This window comes from Pteropus medius, unplaced genomic scaffold, assembly GCF_902729225.1.
Source record: "Pteropus medius unplaced genomic scaffold, Ma_sr-lr_union100, whole genome shotgun sequence".
Classification (NCBI taxonomy): Eukaryota; Metazoa; Chordata; class Mammalia; order Chiroptera; family Pteropodidae; genus Pteropus; species Pteropus medius.
The window spans coordinates 185,913-208,994 of NW_024347852.1; the positions used below are offsets into that span (position 1 = coordinate 185,913).

The 23,082-nt window shown below is 59.4% G+C and overlaps 2 protein-coding genes across 4 annotated transcripts; one reads left to right on the forward strand and one right to left on the reverse strand.

Moving 5' to 3' along the window:
* Positions 1–24: 24 nt before the first annotated feature.
* Positions 25–13,082, forward strand: GARIN5A (golgi associated RAB2 interactor 5A). 3 transcript variants are annotated; one of them, XM_039878570.1, is made up of 6 exons: positions 32–288; positions 416–557; positions 954–1,084; positions 3,985–4,264; positions 4,671–4,817; positions 5,117–7,758. In XM_039878570.1, the coding sequence occupies exons 1-5, from the start codon at positions 182–184 to the stop codon at positions 4,725–4,727; spliced, it is 717 nt and encodes a 238-aa protein (XP_039734504.1). In that variant the 5' UTR covers positions 32–181; the 3' UTR covers positions 4,728–4,817; positions 5,117–7,758. The 3 variants fall into 3 exon arrangements, with proteins under 3 accessions (XP_039734503.1, XP_039734504.1, XP_039734506.1); XM_039878572.1 differs by lacking the exon at positions 5,117–7,758 and adding an exon at positions 12,945–13,082 and having other exon boundaries at positions 37–251; positions 439–557; XM_039878569.1 differs by lacking the exon at positions 4,671–4,817 and having other exon boundaries at positions 25–288.
* Positions 6,585–23,082, reverse strand: MYBPC2 (myosin binding protein C2; the record flags this gene model as incomplete). Its single annotated transcript, XM_039878708.1, has 24 exons — positions 6,585–6,858; positions 8,073–8,209; positions 8,402–8,561; positions 9,294–9,433; positions 9,525–9,720; positions 9,823–9,911; positions 10,035–10,202; positions 12,247–12,381; positions 12,832–13,020; positions 13,404–13,508; positions 13,611–13,770; positions 14,443–14,582; positions 14,834–14,863; positions 15,206–15,312; positions 16,141–16,306; positions 17,514–17,686; positions 18,832–18,937; positions 19,030–19,154; positions 20,336–20,468; positions 20,718–20,911; positions 21,715–21,774; positions 21,899–21,947; positions 22,540–22,657; positions 23,038–23,082. Coding segments are annotated over 24 exons (3,168 nt in total), but the record flags the coding sequence as incomplete, so codon positions are not given.

Genomic DNA, 23,082 nt, shown 5'->3' on the forward strand with positions numbered 1-23,082 from the left:
CCTCTGGGGCCCGACGTCCGCCCGGCCACCGCCTTCCCTCTGGGCACCGCCCCTCCGTGACGTCACTATCACGGGCGTCTCCCGGCCCGCCGCGTTGTGGCGTCACACAGACCTCGGCCCCGCCCACCGGTTTCTTCCCCCGGCACCTCCCTCCGCTCCTCCCAAGGGGCGGGGCGTCGCGATGAGGCGGGGGCAGGAGGCTAAGCCGGCCCTCGTTGGAGCAGGTGGGGCGGGACCAGGTGGGATGTCAGGTGAGAAGCGGAACCAGGCCTGGAGGGGTTGGACCAGGTGAGGGACGGGGCCGGAGATGCGGAGATCCATAGCCGGTAAACCCCCACCCTCAGCGTGGGGCTGTCCCGAGCCCTACCGGCGGGCTGGGGTGGGGGGGAATTCCCGGCCCAGCCTCCTGAAATAGACCCCCGAACTTCGATCCCCTAGAACGCGCCCTGGTTCCAGCCTGTCCCACGGGCCGGCCTGGACGGCTCCAACGCCACCTTCTGAGCGGCGAGTTCGACCAGCTGCGAGACTTCTCCATCTTTGAGAGCAACTTCGTCCAGGTGTGGCGCCCCAGGACACCCTGAGCTGGAGCCCGGGCCTGAGCCCCGACCTCCTGGCTTGGGGAACCCCTGCTCTCTCCACCTCTGATCACTCCCCCATATCGTCCATCTCTAGGATTCCTGACCGATACCTCACCCCCCAAACTCCTGAACTTCCAGACCTTTAGCTTCTCTATGAAACCTGGCCTCTGATTCCCTTGGTTGAGTTTCCCTGACTTACCTGTATGCACCTTGACCTTTGACCCCAGGATCTCAGACCCCTGACTTGGTGTTTAATTCACTTGGGCCTGACCCTCAATCCTACCAAGATTAGTGACTTCTGATCCCTCCCCAATCCTGCCCCCCCCACCACCATCTATCCAGCTTCTAACCCTTCCCCCCACTCCTGGACCCCAGGTGACCCGGTTAGGAGAAGTCGCCAACAAGGTCACCATGGGAGTGGCAGCCTCCAGTCCGGCCCTGGAACTCCCAGACCTTTTGCTGCTGGCAGGCCCCGCCAAGGAGAATGGACACCTACAGCTCTTTGGGTGACTGCCCCCACCCCAGCCTAGACCTGCTCCTTCTCCCTGGGCATCCTGGGCCCCTTGAAGCGCCGCCTCTCACCCATATGACCACCAGGGCCGGGTGCTTTGGATGGCTACCAGCCCTCTCTGTGCTGCTGGCCACCCGGGAGAATGAGGACAGGGCATTTCACAGAGGCTAGAAATCAGGGGTAAATAGTCATGAGGGGTTTAGTCCTCGGCCACATCCTGGCAGGGGTCAAGAGAATGACCTTTTATGCAGAGAGTGCTGCATGCTAGGCGTCCCCCGCATGCACATCATCTCGTCTCTGACATCATACTCTCATATGGTGGGTCCCCTTAGCGCCATCCTCCAAAGAGGTAAACTGAGACCCAGATTGGGGAGCAGCCGCCGCTTGCCCAGGGTCTCACGGGGGGTCAGGCGCGGGCCGGGATCAGAGCCTCAGGCTCCCCTGACAGAGACCTCTCGATTCTCCAGCCCCTGTGCCACACTACACACTGCCCCTCAGGTCTTCACGCTTTCGCAGAGAAAGTAATGCAAGTCTCACTCCAAGGTACAAAACACACACGGCATAAAATACACTTTTCTCCCGTCCTAGGCTCCTGTCTCCAACTCCAGCTGCAAATACCAAAATATTTACACGAGTTGAGTATCTTTACAGAGACATTCTGCCGGTGGACTTCACTTTTTTGACTGCATCTCACAGTTAAGGGCGGGGGGGAGGAAGAAGGGCTAACTTACATTGTCCCCCCCACACACACACACTCACAGCCACAATCCTTTGCAGTTCTGAGATTCACCAAGATCTTTTTGTAAGTGAAGTGGCAGAATCTGACTCTGACAGGAGCTAACTGAAGGCTACTTACAGCCTTTACTTACCCCCTCTATAAATTTAAAACATTTCACAGAGCGGCATTTGGACGCCCTGTGCTGCGCTGGACATTTTCCCGTCTGCCATATTCCTTTTCTTTCCAGTGCTAAGAGTATCCCACCAGCTGATCTCACAGCTCACTGAGTCACAGCTTGCAGCTGGAAGGACTCAGGATGGTGCTGAGGCGGGCTTTGACCCTCAGTCTCCTTCAGCACCCTCCTCCCCCCCAAACATGCCATGCAGGTAAAACCATGGAGCTTGCTCTGCAAACTCGGCCTCAAGACTCACCCGGCCTCTCCCTCCTAACTAGCTCATCTCCGATGGGCAACTGATGTCTCTTGGCCCTTTAAAAACAGCAGCAGGCACATGCCCTATGCTCCCTTTCCTCCGCTCACTCCCTCAACATGCCGTCAATATTCACTTCATAGCAACGTGAGGACAGCCACCGGGTCCTCTTTTGGACATACACGACTGAACTAGCTCTGTCCCCTGGGACACCAAGCTTGCATCTGCCCTCTTGCTGGTACAGCGCAGTGGGGAACATCCCAGAATGACTGTCTGACGCCAGACGGCCTGGGTTCAAACCCTGGCTTCTCCTCTTCACTGGCTTTGGCCGAGTTCCCTACTGGTCTGTGCCTCAGTTTCCTAATCTGGGACATGGGGAGGAGAAAGAGCACACCTCCAGACTGCAGGCGGGTAAACTGAGAAAATGCGTGTAAAGCGCTTGGAACAGCGCCCGGCACAGAGCACGTGCTCTGTAAGCGTCAGCTGTTAATGCTTCCGTTTCGGGACCGCAGCAGGTGGAATGCTGCACTGAGGGACGCTGAGGTTGCGTCGGGGGCCTTGGGGTGCAGCGGCCGGGGGCTACCCACGTGCACGAATGTGAGAGTATCTAAGATCGATTCCTAGAGGTAGAATTGCTGGGCGGGAAGAGGGTAGGTGGCACCCCAGTGCTGTGGTTAGGAACACGGACGACTTGGGTTCAAATCCCACTGTGATCTGGGGCAGGTTACCCACCCTCTCTGGATGGCTTCCTCCTCTGCCTTGTTGGACCTTGAATCAGGCTGGGGGCCTGAGCAATTTATTTATTCAAATACCCAACAAGCATCTGTTGAGCACCTACTGTGTGTCAGTCTGGATACTGGGGGAGCAACAGTGAACAAAATCGGGCCAAAATCTCTGCCCTCGAGCCCACCTTCTACTGGGAAGGCAGACACAGTAAATGGTCATTTGTCCGATGGGGTAAAAGGTCTATGGAGACATCTGGAGGTCACGGGGAGGTCTGCAAGCGTGGACGAGGTTGCAGATAGGCCAAGGGCGGTAAACAACCCGCCCCCCCAACACACACACACCGGAAGATGCCTCTTGAGAAAGAGAGTGAGAGATGAAGGAGCCGAGCTGTGGCGGTGGATTTCAGGCAGAGGGCACAGCCTGTGCAAAGGTCCTGAAGTAGGACCCGCCCGGCAGGTTTAAAGAGCAGCGAGGAGGCCGGTGTGGCTGGAGCCCGGGGAGCGGGGGTAGGAAGCGCGCGGCGAGGGCAGAGAAGGAACAAAGCGCTGACCCCGCAGGCTCGGAGGCCCCAAGGCCCGGAGGCCCGGGGAGGTCCTCGCTGTTACTGACCGGCGCCCCCTGGCGCCCACGTAGGGAACAGACCGGGGCCCCGAAGGGAAACGGGGGTGGCTGGACCCGGGTGGACGGTGCGGGGAGTTAGAAGACGTCGGATTGTGGATACATTTTAATGGCAGAGGCGACGGCCTTTGGTGGCAGGACTGGATGAGGGTGACAGAGGAAGCTCCAAATGGATACTATTAGCACTGGACAGGAGCGGCTGCCTGTCCGAGTCTGGGGGTTAGGAGAGAGGATAAGCGGGGGACACAGTGCGCCCTGTGGATGGCAGTTGCGGGTAGATGGATAAGAGTCCGGAGGCGGCGAAAGTGAGAAAGGACCCCTTCCTGGCAGAGGGGGGCGGCCCGGGAGGGCTGGCGGAGCCTGGCGGGGGGGGGGGGACCCGGAGGCCGCCTCCCGCCCGCCCAGGCTGTTCCCCTTGCAGTTCATCCAGCTCTTTGTCCACAACGAAAGCCGCTGGCAGCTCAAGGTCAAGTTCCGCACCGGCCGCGCCTTCTACCTGCAGCTGCGGGCCCCGCCGGAGACCCGTGACCGCGAGTTCGGCCAGTGGGTGCGGCTGCTCTACCGCCTGCGCTTCCACTCGGCCGAGGGAGCCGTGCCCTTCACGCAGGAGTACTCGGCGCTGGAAGACTGGGAGGAGGGCGACGAGGACGAGGACGAGGACGAGGACCCGGCCGAGGGGCGGGAGGTGAGGGGGCCGGAGGGCGGCAAGTCCGGGGTGGGGGCTGGTGCGGCTCCTGGTCTGCGGGAGGAGCGGGGGGCCCCTGGACGCCTGGGTCTGAGTGGAGGTGACCGGGGACCCGGGGACCCGACTCCTGAGCCTGAGGGTTATGAAGGCCGTGTGTGGAGGACGGCAGGACCTCGAAACACCGGGTCTGCAGGGCCCTGGTGTGCCAGCTGAGCCCTAGAGTCCCTGACCGGGCCCCCCTCTCCACATGGGGGCTGGAGAGGGCGGGGTCACCCAGGCCTGGGGACAGGCGGGGCACTGGCCCCTGGGGGGGCCTCTTTGTCCCGTCCCCACACCACACCCCCAAACCTCAGCCACACGCGCAGTCCAGTCGAGGCCACTGACGCAAACGCGCTCTCGCACCCAGCTTCAAGCCACGGAAGCCAGACTGGACCCGTTGGCCTCTGAACTCTGGGGACTGTGACTGCCCCAGCACCCTCGAGGTCGCCAGCGCGCCAGAGATCTAAGTTCCCTACTTCAGGGCCAGACAGATGGATTATTAAAGTTAATAAAGGTCGGCCGCTAAGAACCCCTCGCCAGGTCCCGAGCGCCGGCCGCCTGGCGACACGGTGTGGCCGCCGCAGCGTGCCCTTCGGTGCATGGGGTCCCGCCCCTTGGGGCCACGCGGAGACCCGCGCCCCCCACTCCATCCCGGCCACGGCGGCTGCGGGTCTGCCCCTTCCCCACTCCGGGTAGTGAGTCTGGGGGCGGGACCTCCCTCCCTCTTGGGTTCCCCTCTGCGGCCTATAGTTGCCATGGCAACACAGCCGCCTCACTGAAGGCGGAGCCCTCAGCGTGCTCTGTGTCCACCAGGAAGCTGCCAGGTGGGGGTTGGTCGCCACAGCAACCTGGCTGTGCCCCTACCCGTCTCCGGGTGACTAACCCCCCTGCGGAGGAGGAAGGCGGAGCTACAGGTTCAAGGACAGACACAGGACTGCAGACAAGACTATCATCTCAGTGATAATTCCGGAAAAAAAAAAACTGTTCGGGGGGCGGGGCCCCCGATTCTCTGGGCAGCGGAGAGCGTCTCAGTTCGGCACTGTGGGGGAGATGAGAAAAGGGTGGGTGAGGGGGACCGCGGTCCCGGGCCTTCCCCAGTGCCTGTGCCCGGCCAGGCCCCTCCGCCTCGGGCCCCGTCGCCAGCAGGGGGAGCTGTGTCCCCTTTTCCTCCCCGCTCCCCGCCCTCGTCTGCGGGGCGGCGCCCCAACACCGCGCTGCTCCTGAACCCCAGTCTGGGGCGTTCTGATGAGGGACTTCTGAGCCGCTGCCGGCGACAAGCGGTCACCAGAATCCTGAAGTGGGGATATTTCTGAGCTGATTCGACAGCGGACAGAGGACAGGACATGAGAAATCGGGTCAGCCTGGGAGGATGACGGCCGCGAAGGCTTGGAGAGTGAGCGGTCTCCCTGAGCCCCCGGTAAGGGTCTGTCCCGCTGGGCTGTCAGGGACAGGGAAGTCACAGTGTGGGACGGATTCTGGAAGCCACCTCTGAGGGACTTGACTAGTGGCCTCCCCACAGAGCCTTGACTGGCGGATATTTGATGGACAGGAGCCTGAGGTGGGAGAGGCGTGGATGAGTGTTCCAGATGGAACAGCTTGTGCAAAGTCCCAGGGACAGGAGGACACGTGGCCAGTTTGTCCAACTGCCAAGAGCTCGATGTGGCTGGAACAGTATGGGGCAAAATGAGCATGTGGAGCAGGAGGTGGGTGGGGCTGCCAGCCACAGGACAGTGACCCAGTGACCACGGCTGAGGGGATCCAGGGCTGCTGGGGAGCCTGGGGAGGCCGGGTCCACCCTGGATGGATAGAGCCCCCCCAGGGCCCTGTGTGGGGAGAGAGACGGAGGTGGGGAGGGGCCGGGACCATTCAGGAAGAAGAGGTCACATGAGGCTGGGGCTGGGACCGTGGGGCGGAGCGAGGCCTGGCCAGGAGGAACAGTGCTCGGGGGCGGGCTGCAGAGGGAGGCGTTTTTCGGGGCCCCCACAGGCAGCCCTGTCCTGCCCCTACCCATTTTCGTTTGGACGCCCCGTCCACAGTCTCCCCACCCGAGGCCCTGGTAACCGTTTGCTAAACGATCCCCATTCATTTCTTCTTTGTCCTTCGAATCCTTTGGAAAACCTTGGACAGCCGCCCAGACTGGGGCCGGCACTGCTCCACCCCACCCCTCCGATGCCCTGTGCTGCCCTCACTCCAGCTGTGCCCCTGCGCCGCTCCTCCGGGATCTGGCCCAGGTGTCCACCCCACCCCCCCCGAGGGCCTAGGCTGACGGGTGATGGCTGTGCGCTCAGCTCCGCGCAGCACGGGGCCTCTGGTTAGCTTCGTGAAGGGCATGGGCGCAGGTGGCTAGGCAGAGGGGCCGCCAGCTCACCTCGGACGTCCAGCTTGCACTCGGCCAGTGCCTCGCCCAGCTCATTGACGGCCAGGCAGGAGTAGGTCCCCGAGTCAAAGGGCGATGGTCGGCGGATGCTCAGCGTCAGGACCCCCTGGAAGTTGGTCATCAGGAATTTGGGGTCTTCGCGGATCTCCATCTTGTTCTTCATCCAGACCACCTTTGGCTGTGCAGGGGGGCGGGAGAGGAGGTCAGCTTAGGAGCGTCCCCTGGCTCACGTCAAACGGGCCTTGGGAGGAAGATCCGGATTCTATTCTATTGGCCGTGCCACCTCCTTAATGCGGCCGGGTGACCTTGGACTGGTTGCTTCTCTGACCCTCGGTCTCTCCTCCTGTAAGAGCGAGAGCTCCCTCCTTGCAGTGATGGGTCCCACTGACCCTCTGCCCTCACCGCCCACCCCCTCATCCCCCGCAGCCGCACCGGCCACCTCACTGTTCTTCACACAAGCCAGACAGGCTCCCGCCTCGGGACTTCGGCACCGTCTGCCCTCTCTCCTCCTGTCCCCTGACCAGCTCCTGCCCGTCTCAGGTCTCAGCTCGCACGTCATTCCCTGGACCGGGTCCCGAAGGCCCGCTTTACACTCGTGACCGCCCGTGCTGCTCTGGCACGCTTGCCGCCCTTTATAACTTTATAGTCATTTGTGTGACTTTGAATGAGTGCCGGTGTCCCCCAGCATCCAGGAGCAACTCTCCTCTGACTCATGAGCACATCGAAGCAGGGAAAAAAATAAATGAAGCGAATGATGAATGAATGATGTAAACAAGCAAATGCAGCAGCGAATGAATGAACTGAGTAAATGGATGGACTGGGAGGTGAGTGAATGCGTGGAGGAGTCAGTGAATGAAGCAGACAGATGGCGGTGGAGGGCGTGAGCAGATGAATCAGCTGTGCCTCCAGGGCCCCTGGCTGAAACGTTGCACATTAGGCCAGAAGGCGGCCAAGTTTGTGTGTCGAGGGCCACGTAGTCAATGTGTTCGCCCCCGTGGGCCCTGTGGTCTCTGCAGCCACGGACGCTATGCAAGCAAGTGTGCGGGGTCGTGTTCCAATAAAGCTTTATTTAAAGAAACCAGCGGCATGGATTTGGCCCACTGGCTGTGGTTTGCCAGCCCCTGGTCTAGGTGAGGCGCAAGTGTCCACGTTCCCAGATGGCGACTGGAAACCGGGTGCGATGGGGAGACACGGTGGGTCCTGGGGGACTCCATTCTGGGGGGATGTCAAGTGCGAGGCTCTGGACTGGGGCTCCAGTCGGAGGAGGCGGGGAGACAGGTGAGAAGTGAGCAGACCCCACGGACAGAGGAGAGGGAAGGGCGCCAGGGAGGAGCGGGGGCTCTGTCCGGGCGGGGACCCCCTCCGGGATCACGCACACATGCACGCACGCACCTTTGGGTCGCCTCTGACGGCACAATTGAGGGCGGCATTGTAACCAGCCACCACTACCCGGTCCAGCAGCGGCGTCAGGAACTTGGGGGGTGTCCGGAAGTCGTGCTGCTTGTACTCAAACGGTTTCATGCTGATACCTGGGGGAGGGGAGGCGCGTCTATGAGGCAACCCACCTGGCTCGTCCCCCCCGCACCCCTCCCCACCTCTCCGTCACCAGGAGCCATCGGCTTGGAGTCTGCAGGGGCGTGGGGGGGGGTGTGTGCAGAGGGGTCACAGTCAGATCCCAGCCTCAGAAGGGGCCCGGCCCCTGCTCAGGGGGGTGGCGGTACCTGACTTGAGGATCCGGGCGGTGGTCTTGGAGACACCAGGGGACTCGCTGAGCCCACAGACGTTCTCGCTGAAAACGCGGAAATAGTACTCGTTGCCCACGATGAGATCGGCCACGGTGCAGTGGGTGTGGCGACTGCGCTCGTAGACGGTGAACCACTCCTAGCGGGACGGGAAGGGCCGGGAGCGTCAGGGGCCAGACGCAAGACCCCAAGGGGGCGAGGAAAGCACGCCCGAGTGCGCGCGGAGCTAAGAAAACCATTACGCCGTTCCCAGCAGCACTGTCGGCAGAGGCCGGAAGGTGGGACGACCCAAGCGCCTATCGGTGGGTGAAGGGAGCCCCAGAATGTGGGAGGCGCAAGCCGTGGAACATTACTCAGCCATGAAAAGGGAGGAGGCACTGACACCTGCTACAATGTAGCCCCCATACCTAGAAAAGGGGAGGCGGAGCGGAAGCCAGGCACAAAGGCTACATGTTGTGTCATTGTGTCCACAGGACACGCCCACGACAGGCAAATCCGCAGAGAGAGAGCAGGTGGGTGGTTGCGGGGGACCGAGTGGGAGTGAATGGGGGTCACTGCGTAATGGCTACGGTGTTTCTTTGTAGGGGAAGGAATCTTGGGACTAGGTGGGAGGGTTAGCAATGCAGGAAACGTACTAAATGCCACTTTAAAAGGGTTAATGCTTAATGATGTGAATAAGAGAAAGAAAAGCCATCACGCCCCAAATATCAGTGGGAAGCCTTCCCTCCCAGCCCCAGCCCGTTCTCCCAGTCTCTCGGTGCCTCGATTTCCCCAGCTGGGACATATGGACAGCAGCTCCTGCCCTGTTGTCGGCCCGCTGTCCCGCACCCCAGCTGATCCCCCGCAGCCCCAGGCCCCTCTGGTCCCTCACCATGGTTTTCTTGTCAGCTTTCTGGATGAGATACCCCGTGACCTCACTGTTGCCGTCATCCTTGGGGGGCTGCCACTCCACCAGCGCATTGGTGCCCCACACCTCCTTCACGGTCACGTTCACCGGTGGCCCTGCCTTTTCTGAAGCGGGGGTGGGCGTTACGCCATTCAGGCTCTTCACTCCCCTCCCCTGCCCCTCAGGGCCCCGTGGCCGCCCCGCCCCGCGGCGCACCCACAACGCAGATGCAGATGGTGGCGGTGTCCTTCATGTTCTCGATCTGCACGCACAGCTCGTACTCGCCCGAGTCGGAGCGGGCCGCCTGCCGCACGAAGAACACGGTGTCCGTGTCGCTGGTGCGCAGGTTCACGCGTGACGGGTCCACGGGCACGCCGCCCTTCGTCCACACCACCTGGGGCCGGGGCTTGCCCTGGGGGCGGGGGAGGGGGCCGGGGAGCACAGGTCGGTGGGGTCTGGCTCGCAGCAGCTGACCCCTGACCCCTGACCCCTGACCCCGGCCCAGCCTGCGCACCTGGAAGGGGATGAGGAGGTTGATCGGCTCCCCTACTTTGCGGACGTAGGTCTGACGCAGATGGCGCGGCAGGCGGATCTTGGGCTGTTCTGGGGACGCAAACGCAGGGCGGGCTGAGCGCTAGGCGGGGAAGCGGGGTACATTCGCGGGGGGGGGGGGGACACAGGGACGAGGTCGTCAGGGGAACGGGGCCAGGGGCTGGGGTCGCTCACCGACAATCTCCCGGATGGTGACCGGCTGCGCCAGGATGGCAGGCTCACTGCGCCCCGCGATGTTGACCCCCACCACGCGGAACATGATTCTCGCTCCCGTGGGAAGGTTCTTGACCGTGAAGCCGCAGCGCTCGACGGGCTCCGTGTTGGCCGGGATCCAGTCCTCAGCTGCGAGAGAGAGAGAGGGGCAGTGCTGGGCCCTCCCCTGGCTCCCGCCCGCGGCCCGCAGCCCCTCCGCGCCGCCCGCGGCCTATGGTCCCTTCCACGCCTTCAGCTGCAGCCCCTCACATTTGCTAAGCGAGGACCGTGACCAGGTTCCCCGGGCAGCACACGTGTTAGCTCATTGTCCCCGCCGCCACCCTGTGTCATCTCCCCGTTAGAGCTGAGGATATTGAGGAGAAATGGGGAAGGAACCGGGAGCCGTGCTTGGAGACAGGCCCTCGGCTTTCTGCCCCTGCTATAGGTGCTTTTCCATCTTGGGTTCACTGCCGTGGTCGGTGAACCAATGCAGGTCAGACCCGCAAGCCACAGGGTGAAGTCTAACAAGAGTAGGTTCTAAAACACAGGGGTGGCAATGACACAGACCGCGGAGGGGTCCCCAAGGGGAAAGATGGGGTAAAGAACAATGGGAAGAGAAAGAGGAAGACGCCGCCCCGAGTCCCAACATCCATCAAGGACGTGCATTACCGAACGCAGTCATCGCTGTGCCCTGCCCAGAGCTGGGAGCTGTCCACCATCTTTAGATGAAGAGACCGAGGCTGAGACTTGCCCAAGGTCACACAGTTAGAAAGTGTAGGGTCAGGATGGGGACCCACATCTGTCTGACTTTAAGGCCTGGGATACGGTGTCAAGATGATCGCGTCTGTCTTCATGGTGGGATGTCCATGTTGGAGATTTCCCCATAGCCGTGGCCTGGGCCTGGCATGGAGTCAGTGCTCAATGCATGTTTGCTCAGTAGGGGACGGGTGTGTGGGAATTCAGATGGGTGGGTGGATGGATGGATAGATGGATGGATGGGTGGATGGATGGATGACAGATTGATGATGGACGATGGATGGATGGATGGATGGATGGACGGATGGATGGCGGATGGATGGGTGGGTGGATGGGTGATGGGTGGATGGGCGGGTGGATGGGTGGATGGGTGGACAAGAGTGATGGTGGATGGGTGGATGGATGGATTAAAAGGATGAGTGATTTTGATGGGCGGATGGATGGACGAACGATCGAAGAACGCTGGACATTTGACGGGAAGTGATCGAACGGCGGACGGATGGGCAGACGGCAAGGGATGGGCGAAGTGCAGACGAACGACGGGCTGGCGACGACTGGGCGGACGGATCTGACGGATCGCGATTGGCAGACGGGCGGACGATATAAGTGACGGATCGGGAAGAAACGGCGGATTTGGGCGGCGGACGGATCGCAAGCGGACGGCGTGACGAACGGACGGACGGGCGGATTTGACTGGACGAACAGATCGGGCGGACGGGCGGATTGACGGGCGACGGCGGACGGATTGACGGACGGCGGACGGACGGACGGATTTCATGACGGGTGACGGACGAACAGGACGGGCGAACGGGCAAGATTGACGGGCGACGGATCCGACGGATCCGGGCGGACGGACGACGACGGCGGCGGACGGACGGATGAATAGACGGGCGAACGGGGCTGCGATTGACGGGGCGACGGGCGGCAGACGGGCGATGACCCAACGGCGAAGACTGTTCAGGATTCAACGCCACGATGACCAAACCGTTAGGAAAAGGAAGGAAGGAGGGGAGAGAGAAACACAAGGGGAAAAAGAAGGAAAGAAAACAGGAAGGAAAGATGGATGGACAAATGAGTGGATGGATGGACTGACAGACGGACGACGAAGGATGGATGGATAGATGGATAAATGGATCAATGGATGGGAAAGAAGAAGGAACATAACGAGTAGATAAATACTTGGATGGAAGGCTAGATGAATGGATGAGAAGCTATTGCTGTGTGGGGGACGGGTCTAGGGGAGGGAGACAGGGAGGGAGAAAGGAAAAGCCAGTCACGGGGGGGCCTGGCTTGCCCCGGTCTGTCCCAGAGAGTCACTTTAAGTGCAGACACCACAGGGCAGCTCACGGCACTGGAGCTCGGCCCCTGCCTGGACTGGACACTCACTGGGGTCTGTGTGAGCCACCCCCCCGCCACCAGACCTGACGGGGTCACTCACAGTCCTCCAGGCAGTACTCCACCAGGTACCCATCGATGCCGCCTGCCCCGATCCTGTTGGGGGGCCTCCACTTGAGGGTGGTGGTGGTATCTGTCACGTCCTCCACTGTCAAGTGCTGGGGTTCACTCGTGGGTGCTGTGAGGATCCAGGGAAAGGGGAGGTGAGGGTAAATGAGGGGTCAAAGATCAGCAGGGAGGGTGAGGGGTCAGAGTCGAAGTCACCAGTCAGAAGAGGGATCAATATGGTGGGCCAAAGGTCAATGAGCAAGGATGTGTGTCAAGGGTCAGTAAAATAAGGTATCAAGGGATAATGAAGTCTCCGAGGGCGGGGATTGGTATTTGTCTGCTAGGTCAGAGGTCAGTGAGGTATCCAGGCCACAGCACAGCGTCTAGGACCACAGAGGTTGGTGGCTTGTGTACTGGGTCAGGAAGAGGTCAGCAGGGTGAGTGAGGCCGGGGGTTAAGGGTTGGGTTGTTGGATGAGAGGGGACGAGTCAGCAAGTTCTGTAGGGTCGACGGCCCGGGTGATGGGCAGGGTGCGGGTCAGAGGTGGACAGTAGCTAGCAAGGGTGCAGAGGGGCGTCACCGATAGGCATGAAGGGCTTGGTGTTGACGCTGGGCTGGGACACCCCGATGGCATTGACGGCGAAGACCCGCATCTCGTACAGGACGCCCTCGATCATCTTGGTGCACTCGTAGGTTGTCTCCGGAAAGACCTCGAAGTTCAGCTTCATCCAGCGATGAGAGCCCTTTTTCTTCCGCTCCATGAGGTACCCTGGACACCCCCCAGGCAGAGAGGAGCAGGCGGTCACGGAGAGGGCACGGAGGGGGTCACAGGTCAGCTGGGGCAGTGAGGATCATATCAAAAGATCACATGGCCCAGAGAGGCCTGAAGCCCCGAATCCTGAGTTGATCTCAAGGTCACAGAGCAGTAAGAGGTCATGGGTCAGGGATCAAGCAGGGTCACAGGTCATGAACTAGGGGGCGGGCGGTCACAGGAAATCCCAGGCTATTGGCCAGGTTGCTAAGGAATAAACATAATGTCCAAAATGGAAACCAGGCCTCAGAGGGAGTCGCTGAGGATGTTAAGGACTTTTGGAGGTCAAAGAGACATGCGGGGTGCAAGAGGTCAGAGGTCACGAGAACTCTGGCACTCACCGGTGACTGGTTGTCCCCCATCATACTTGGGTGGCTCCCAGACAAGAATGGCCCAATCCTCTCCAACTGAGGTGACACGGACAGCCTCCGGGGGGTCTGGAACATCTTTGGGGGGAGGTGGGAGAGTTAGAGGGCCCCTCATGGCTTTAGGGACCCCCCCCACGAAGCTCAGCTCCAAGCTCAGCTCCTTCAGCTCCCTCTGCTCACCCACAACCCGCAGGAAGATGGAGGCCACATCCTCGCCAGCAGGGTTGGTGACCTTGATGGTGTAGCGGCCCTCGTCCGCCCGCTCTGCGCTCTCGATCACAAAGCTGCTACAGTTCGCCCGCTGCTCGATGCGGACCCTGCCCTCGGTCGCCGAGAACACCTGCACATGGCCACCGGGGTGCCTTGCCCAGACCTGCCTTGCTAGAAATTTCCCAATGGCTCCCCATCACCACAGCACGCTTAAGGCCACGGACAGCATGAGAGGACCTGCTGGGCCTGCACCAGCCTCCCCACGGCCCTCCTCCCCCTCCAAACATCGCCCTTAATTAAACACCAGACGGGCTCATCCTCAAGATCTTGTGTGCGGCGCCCTAACCCACTGCTCTATGGGAAGCGCACAGCTTGCTGAGCGGAGGCGTGAATAAAGACCGAGGCTGTAACTTTTACAAAAGATCCAGGGCCCGGGACATACAAGGTGAACATATTTGTCAGATGGATGGATGAATGGATAACTGTGCTGGTCGGTGGATAAATGGACAAATCGATTAATTACTGGATGAGTGCATGGATAGATGAATTAATTAACTGATGAATGGAATGATGGGTGCATGGACAGATGGATGGATACATGAATGGAACGCCCACTATGTATTCGGACAATACCACGTGATGGACAAATATATTCTCCTCCTTCAAAACAATCTTCTGAAGAAGGTATCACGATCCTTATTTTACAATGACACTTAAGCTCAGAGGGGAGAAACCACCTGCCTAAAAGTCACCCAGCAGAGCCGGGAGGGACGGACAGGACACAGGGGAAGCCCCGCCGCACCTCGTCCCCCTTCAGCCAGGTGGCAACAGGAAGCGGCTCCCCTGTGATGGCCACGTCCAGCCTCAGCTTGTTTCCAGCCACGACCTGAATCGAATTCTCTGAAGTCTTCCCTGAGCAGTCCAGGTGTATCTTTGGTGGCTCTGGTGACAGAGGATAGATGCTGGGGACCTGGGAACAGGGTGGCTAAGCCCTCCCAGTCTACTATAGAGAGTCCCTGGAGAAGCGGGGTTCCAACAGCCATAGAGACCCAGGGGTCCAGGTCCCTCCCCCCTAGACCTAGGCCCCCAGCCCCTCCTCCCTCAGACCCAGGAATCCAGGCTCCAAAGTCCCCACTCCTCCCTCAGACCTGGGGGTCCGGGCCCTGGTTACCACAGTAGCCCCTGGCCCTTACCTTGCTTGGGGACGTACTCCACCTTGATTTCTGGGGGACACAGAAGACTAAATGGTTAGGCGTGAATGCAGCGGGCCCCTTCTCCCCTGCTCACAGCCCAGGAGCAGAGGGGAGTGTCCGGCATCACCCTGGGAACTGGGGTGTTGGGGTGCTGGGGCGGGTTCAGGGCCGTGACCGCCTCTCCTCCCACGTGTCCCCACACAGTCACGCTGTAGTGCCAGGCAGTGCTCTCCCCCATCTCCTCATCTGACTGCCCCCACGGTCGGCAGAGGCCCACTGTCCCCCACAATATAGTCAAGGACGCTTCATCCTGAGGGGGCATCCGGGCCCTGGGGTCCAGAAGGGCAGGGGAAAACGAAGGGGCCCCCTCACCCAGGAAGTTGAGCTTGGCTGAGAGGGACAGGGCGTAGCCGTCAGGCACGAACGTGTAGTCTCCCTCATCCTCGGGACGGACGTCATCGATCACCAGCTTGTGGAACCTGAGGGTTTGGGGACATAGGGCAGCGGTCAGGCTGGTCACCCTGGGGACCACCACAGAGAAACAGCCTCCTCGGCGCATCCACAGGCCCACATCCCGGGCTTTGGAATGCGGGGTTCACATCTCAGCCCTGCCCCTTACTAGCTGCTGTGTGACCTTGGGCAAGTCAGTTAACCTCTCTGTGTCTCAGCTTCTTCACTCCTAATAGAGGCAATGACGACGGTCTACGCCAGGAGTGGAAAGCACTTGGAAAGCTCACGTAATGAGCGCCCTTCGAGCTTTGGGGTTCGGTCCTGTACCCTGACACCACCAGCACGGAGGGCCCCTCACACGGAACCCAGAGGAAGCCGACCTTCGCCAAGAGCTATCGTTAGGAAAACCCACAAGGACACCACGTTCCGTGGCCATCAAGGTGGCTCCTCGGATTCTAGAGATGACCAGACGTTTGTCGCAGGGTGTTCATGTACTACCTGTTGACTTCCAGCCCCTATTCCCTTACCCAGATCCCCCTGTAGGAGACGGTTTGCAAATACGGCCACGGGTTTTTCCCTCCCTAGACCCATGCCGCTGGCAAAGAGACCTTGCTGCCTGTGACTTCCTTTGCCCAATAAAATATGACGGAAGTGACATGGGGACTGTTCCCAGCCCCGGCCACAGAGGCACAAGAAAGGCCATCCTAGCTCAGCCAACTTCCCGCCAGCCCACATACTCATGATTCAATGAATCCTTGTTCTTTAAAACCACTGAGTCTGGGGATGGTTGTTACGCAGCTAGAGCTAGCTGACCCACGCGCCCCGTCTGCCAACCACCTGCACCGTCACCTCCGTACCTCCCCATGTGGGATATGGTGATCCTCTTGCTGGGCCGCACCTCGACCCCGTTCTTGTACCACTTGCCCGTCACCTTCTCGTCAGATACCTCACACTTGAACACGGCCTGATCCGAGGCCTTCACCGTCAGATCTGCAATGTCTTGCAGGACCTCCAGCTGTTTCTCTGGGCACGGAGAGAGAGAGATGGCGCTGTCACGACTCCAGCCGGTCCACAGATGTTTTGTGAGCATCCGGTTTGTGCCGAGGATTATTCCAGGCACTTGGGGATACAGCCGCGAACCCAGAAATAACCGCTGGCCTTGTGGAGCTCATGTTCTAGCTGGAAGACGGACTGAGCAGAGAAACACATTACTGTGTGACGAGAGGCCTGGGGGAGGCTGGACGAGTCCATGGGAGGATGCAGGAGTCCACCGGAGTAGGAACAGCATGTGCAAAGGCCCTGAGGAGCACTGCAGGCTTCCCGCTGGAGAAACGGCCAGCAGGCCAGCGCGGACGAGGGAGGCGGCCGTGCTAGACGGGGCAGCGGGGGCCAGATCAGGGGTCCTGGGGACCGCGGAGGGGACTTTGTGTTGACTCGGAGTGAGGAGGGGGCCGCTGGACGGCGTTGGGCAGATAGCTGGGGTCTGACCTACCATTTTTAAATTTTTTATTTTTTTCAGTAAAACAATGAGTTTACATGGTTTAAAAATACGATAAGAGGATTTAGACAGAGGGAGGAAAATGTGACAGCCACCTACCTCCAGTCTAGATCCCTTCTCTGAAGGTGTCACCCACCTAGCCCATAGCTGTCGATGCGTGTGACCATTTCCCTTCTCTCCTCCCTCCCTCCCCCCTCTGTCCTCCCTCCTTCCTTCCTTCCTTCCTCTCCTTCCTTCCTTCCTTCCTTCCTTCCTTCCTTCCTTCCTTCCTTTGTCCCTCCTCTCACACAAATAGTAGTACATTTGCTTTTCCACCTAACAATACACCGCAGGTCCTTGAATAACATCTCTTTCGATGTCGTTTTGTTAAAACATCGACCGGATGCCGCAGAAACGGAATCCTCGTTGAGATCAGTTAGCCTCCGGTAAAACCGGCTTTGTCGTACGTCATGTGGCCGCAGTTTTAAGAACGTATCGGTGATGTTAAGTGAGGACTTACTGTATCCTGGAAATCCCTCCGTGTTGGTAAACTAAAACACTGTCCTTTTTTTATGGCTACCTATGGATATACCATACTTTATTTGGCCTATAAATGACTTGGATTTTTTATTTTTTATTTTTTTTACTTTTTATATTTAAAGAATTACAGACTCACAGGGGTTTACAAAAATAAGTGCCTAGAGAAGCGCGTGCCACGCGGGCCCCGCCCCACCCAGAGGCCCTGCCCTGTACCTTCCACGATGAGGTCGGCTTCGGACTGGCCGCCATTGGTCATGACCTGGTAGCGGCCGCTGTCCTCCAGGGTCACTTCCGAGAAGATGAGAAGGTGTCGCTTTCCGTCCTTCTTGAAGCGGTACCGCGCCTTGTAGGAATCCTCCCTCGTCATCTCCACGCCATCTTTCAACCTGGGCAGAGGGGACGTGAAGCGGGAAGTGAGGGGCCGGCACAGCCCCGGCATGGATGTCAGGGGGTGAGCGGGAGCCAGGGAGACAGTCCCGAGCAGGGGTCAGGAGTCCAGAGGGGGCGTCACGGAAGCAGAGAGAGATCGAGGTTGGCAGAGGCATCTTGAATGGATGGGTCGCAGGTGGGGGTCGAGAGGAAAAAAAGAGGAGGAGGAGGTCACAGGCCACAGGGAAATGTCGCAAGGTCCTGGTTGGAGGTCAGGGGACACAGAAAGAGGTCATGGGCAGAGGTCAGAGCATAGAGGAAGTTCCTGGGGTCACGGAGAGATGTCAAATATCGTGGCCTCTGTAGACGGAGCTTCTTCCCCTTCCACGGACACTTCCTCTTCCCACTTCACTTCCACCTCCTCATCGTTCAAGTCTCAGCTCAACTGTCACCTCCGTCAGGAAGCCCTCCCCGACCTCCCGAGTCCCTTCTTTTTATGAAAAAGCGATTACGGCATCACTTACCGCTCCTCTGAAACACTAGTCAAAATGGAACTTTCATACGTGTCCACGTGATGACCTGACGAATCCCTGTCTCTGCCCCTCACACACACGCACCCCCACAGTTTACCGGATCATAAACTCCACGAGGGCAGCTGTCGTGTGGATGTACTTGCTCTCCATTACATCCCCAGCGTGTAGGAGAGTGACACCACACAACAGGTGCTCGACAAATACTTGATGGATGGGTAAATAGGTGCGCCAGGGTGGATGAAGGATGGGCAGATGGATAAGGAGTGGACGGGTGATGGATGGATGGATGGATGATGGATGGCTTGGATGGATGGATGGATGGATGGATGGATGGAGGAGTGGGCAGACCACTGAATGGATGATTGCTTGAATGGATGAATAAATGATTTAATGAATCCGAAATAGCAGGAATCAGGAAAAGGACCCCAAAGAGGGTAGAGTGGGTAGAAGCCAGTTCTTCTAGAATTTCTAGAGGTCATAAGTGAAGGTGAGGATTTACAGAGAAAGGCTGAAGTCTCCTGGTAACTACTGGGTAAAGGTTCAAAGTCTCCAAGAGAGGCTATAAAGATGGCGGCCGATGCAAAGAAGCCATGGGCACAGGTGTGGAGATCAGGGGTCGGGTCACTCACCACATGACCTGAGCACCGTCCTCCGACACCTCCACTACCATTTCTACCCGGTCGCCCACAAACACCTGCTGGTCCTCAAGAGGTGTCACAATCAGGACTGGAGGTTCTGCGGGACACAGTGGGGAGAGGAGGCCAGGACTTTCAGGACCCCCCTGCACAACCCCAATCCCCAGGCTCAGGCGAAAATCCCAGCCTCACCTTTGACAAAGAGCTCGGTGAAACACTTCTCGTTGGCCACGGCGACTTCATAAGCAGCGTCATCCGCCATCGTGCACTTGTTGATGGTGAGGATTCGCTTCTTACCGACATTCTCAAACACGTACCTGAGGCGAAAACCTCACCTCAACCCAGGGCACGGGAGAACTACATTTCCCAGCCTCCTTTGCAGCTGGGATGGCTGCGCCTCTGAGCGTGGGCCAATAGCATGTGAGTGGATGTGACTAGGTCATGTCTAACTCTGAACTGCTTGCTCTGGACGTCTCTCCTTCCTCCTGCCTGTCCACCAGACACAGGTGTGCCCCTGACCCAGCTTCGATCACGCAGACGACGACACTTCACTCAATGGTACGGCCCAAAATATGGAAACTGGGTCCCCAAAATGTCTCTTAAGAGGAGAGCTGGCCCAACCTGCCTCGGTCAGCTAGAAATACAGCTTCTCAGTAACTTAATGCATGCTAGGGACTCTGTTTCAGCAAACTGACCTGTACTTTAACTAACAGAACTTTTTATCTCATCCAATATGCTCATGATGGCAAACTCGGAAAGCACAGCCAAGGACGACATAATTTAAAAAGAACCCATCTATATAACTGTGCCAACCAGAGGTAACCTCTGCGAACATTTTGGCCTGCGTCTTTCCAACCTTTTTCTCTATACATAGGTAGATAACATTTTGTGAAGCAGGAACGGGATCTACACTTGACAAAATCATCTCGAACGACTCCCCGAGTTGTTCTAGATATTTTACGATGCCTTCTCTAGCGACCGCACAGAACCTGAGCACGGAAAGGTACGTTTCGGTTGTTCCTCACGTTTTGCTAAATAGCAACAACTTTGGTGAACATCCTCGCAGCTCAATATGCATAACCGTGATGAATCCCCTCGATAAACACCCAGAATCGCACCATCTAAAGGCTTTTCTACATGCTGCCCTTCTGGAGAGTTAGCGATGGCAGCATCGATGGACTGTTTTCTTGTGTCTTCTCCAGCACCGGATTTATCATTTTGCAAATCCTTGGCCCACGTGGAGAGCAGAAAGACCATCGTCCTGACTTGCCTTTTGATTATTGCCGTCCGCAAGGCTGAATGTGTGCTCGCGGCATATTGGCCATTGGGGTTTCTTTCTCGACTGAGTAGCCTTTGTCTCTCTCTCTGCTGAGGCGTTCACGCTTTTCCGAGTGGGTAAGGGGCTGACTTTCCTGGGTTACGTGTTACCACCAGCATTTCTGGGCGCTCTCTCTGGGCCCCAGATCCTCCCCGCTCGGAGACGACCCCACATACGTACTTGCTACTGGGCTTGATCTCCTGTCCATTCTTGAACCACTTGAGGGGCAGGTCTGGGTCACTGATCTCCACCGTCAGCTTGATCTTATTGCCCTTGTCCACCTGGTAGGCTGGATCCAGCTTCTTCGTGAAGGCTAGAGACGGAGAAATAGAGGGGTGATGGAGCTCAGAGGTTCTCACCACCCTGGTCATCCCAAGAGCTGGCAAGTCTCCCTCCCTAGACCATGGGCTTTCCAAGGTCAAGGTCAAGAAGCCTCCTATGAACCTGGAGGGCCTGTAGAACATGACCCTGTTACTCTTCGAATTGGGACCTCCGAAAGATAGGTCCAGGGTCCAAACAGCGGATACCCATGATGCCGGGGCTCCTACAGACCGGCACTGACCTTCACTCTTCTTGACCTCGACCTTGGCCTTCTTGAGGCGCTTCAGCATGCCCCGGAGGTCGGTGATGCCGTACTGGAAGGCGATCCTCTCATACTCGCTCTTCTTCGCGCCTTTCAGGAGCTCCCAGATCTCAGGGGGGATGCCTAGGTCGTCATCATCCTTCTTCTTTTTCTTCTCCTGCTCGACCACCTCCCTGAGAGTGTGGGGGGCAGGCTGGGCCACCACGGGGCCTCCCTCTGCCACGTCCACCCACTTGCTGTGTGACCCGCCTGAGTCACTGGCTCTCTGGGCCTGTCGTCCTTTATTATCTCCCTCCTGAACCATCGCCCCAGCTCCTCCCTGGCCTCCTGGCTCCGTCCAGTCTCCCCCTCCAGGCTACTCCCCACATGGCCCTGCAGGGGTACTTCTGACCCCCGCATCGGATGCCATCCCTTCCTCGTTCAGAACTGGGTGGCTGCGTGCAATGGCAGGTGGGTAACGGACAGGTGGCAAGGTGCTGGAGAGGTGGCTGGATTTGTGGGTAGACAGATGGATTAGTCGATAACTAAAGAGGTAGCTGGCTGGCTGGATGCATGAGGCCGGTGGGTGGTTGGCCGGGTGGGTGGATGGGTGGACGAATGGATAGATGGATGTTTGGTTGGGTGAACAAGTGAATGAGAGGGTGAGCTGGAGCCTGAGTGGACGGGAAAGAGGACGAAGGGTTAGAGGCGGGCGGACGGCTGTGTGGGTGTGGGCGGATGGGCCATGTGGGGTGAGCGGGAGTGGGTAGATGGGGACGGTGGGGTGGGCGGGAGTGGGTAGGATGGGGACGGGGTGGGATGGAGAGGGTAGATGGGGTGGGGGACGGTGGGGTGGGCGGGGAGTGGGTAGATGGGGGAGGTGGCGGAGGAGCCATGGACGGCGGAGGGGAGCAGCTGAGGCGGTGGGGCCTCGCCCGCCGTCCTTCGCCCCCTGGGGCCGGTCCTCCCCTGTCCTCGCCGGGCGCGGCGGGCTCACCTCTTCTTCAATAGGCTGCTGAAATCCAGCTCGCCCGCGTCTTCCGACTTCCCTTCGCCCCTGCGGCCATTGAGACGGGGCGTGAACTCCACCGAGGTCCTCTCACCCCAGACTCACCCCGAATCCCCAACTTCTCGCCTCGCCTGATCCCTCGGCCCGTCGCCCAGGGCCCAGGGGCACTTACGATCGCCTGAAGCTTTCTAGACTCTGCGCGGAGGTGTCCTGACTGGGCGCTGGGGAGAGGCAAGCCGGGAAGGGAAGCTGGGCTGGAGGCGGGGCCCGATCTAAGACCAGGAGCACCCCCCAGATCCATGCCACCTCCCCCCGGCCTTTCCTTTCACCTCCTGGACCGCAAGCACACCCTCAATTTTAGGCCCAGACGCCCTCTGCTTTCACTCCTCTCCCTGGCCGCCAGGCACCCCCTTCCCTCCATGGCCTAGCCTCTCTCACACACGGCCCACACTCCTCCCCACCCGGGCCTGGGCGTTCTCGTTCCCTGTGCCCTCCAAAGATAAGCCCTTGCATCCTGGACTGCAGACCCCCGGAGCCCCTACACCCTCAGGGCTCCACGCGTATGCCCCCAGATCTGCGTGACCTCTCGTTAGTCCTGGACACCCTCACCCTAAAGCCACAAACCCTTATTCTCTAAACCTGGCCCGGCCCAGGTTTAGACGCCAGAATCTACACCTGGTGTCTGTGGATGGTCTCCCCAGTTCCGAATGCCCCGGCCCCTAAATCTGGACTCCCTCATCCACAACCCTGCCTCACCTCCACATCTACCCGCACCCCAAACCCACCACCTGGGCCGCACGCCCGCCAGCGTACCTTCCACATCGATGTTGAAGCTGCAGCTGTCGCACACGTCCTTGGCCTTGACCTCGAGGCGGTAGTCACCACGGTCCCCCAGCATCACCTTCTTGATGTGCAGCTCCACGTTGTACACCTGGGGGCCGGGGCCAGAGGCGTGGGTGCCACCCCCACCCACAACTCTCCCTCCAAGTGTCACCCCTGCCCTGTGGGAGGGGCCGGCTGTCTCTTCCCATGCCTGGCTGATCTCGACCTTGGGACCCATGTGCCTGCCCCCTGAGGCTTTTCTGCTAATGCACAAGTCCAGGCGCCACCTGACCAAACCCAAAAGCTCCTGTCCAGCTCCTGTCCAGCACAGCCTCTACCAAGCGGCCCCAACCTCCCTCCGTCCTCCATCTGTGGGGCTCCGGCCCACGACTACGCTGCATGCGCTCACGGGCCTCCCTAGAAGCGGGGCCTGCCTGCACGACGTCCAGCCCCGGCCCCTACACCCCCGGCATCCCGCAGGGGCCTCACATTGCTGGCGGAGTCGTGGGTCTCCTTGAAAGAGAACCGAGCCCC

What these genes read in the sequence shown, in the direction of transcription:
- GARIN5A (XM_039878569.1), top strand. Translation starts at nt 182, where the DNA reads ATGAGGCGGGGGCAGGAGGCTAAGCCGGCCCTCGTTGGAGCAGGTGGG. An exon ending in GCCTGGAGGGGTTGGACCAG is followed by an intron (nt 289 to 415) that starts GTGAGGGACGGG and finishes CTCCTGAAATAG; the next exon opens with ACCCCCGAACTTCGATCCCC. An exon ending in GGACACCTACAGCTCTTTGG is followed by an intron (nt 1,085 to 3,984) that starts GTGACTGCCCCC and finishes CCGCCCGCCCAG; the next exon opens with GCTGTTCCCCTTGCAGTTCA.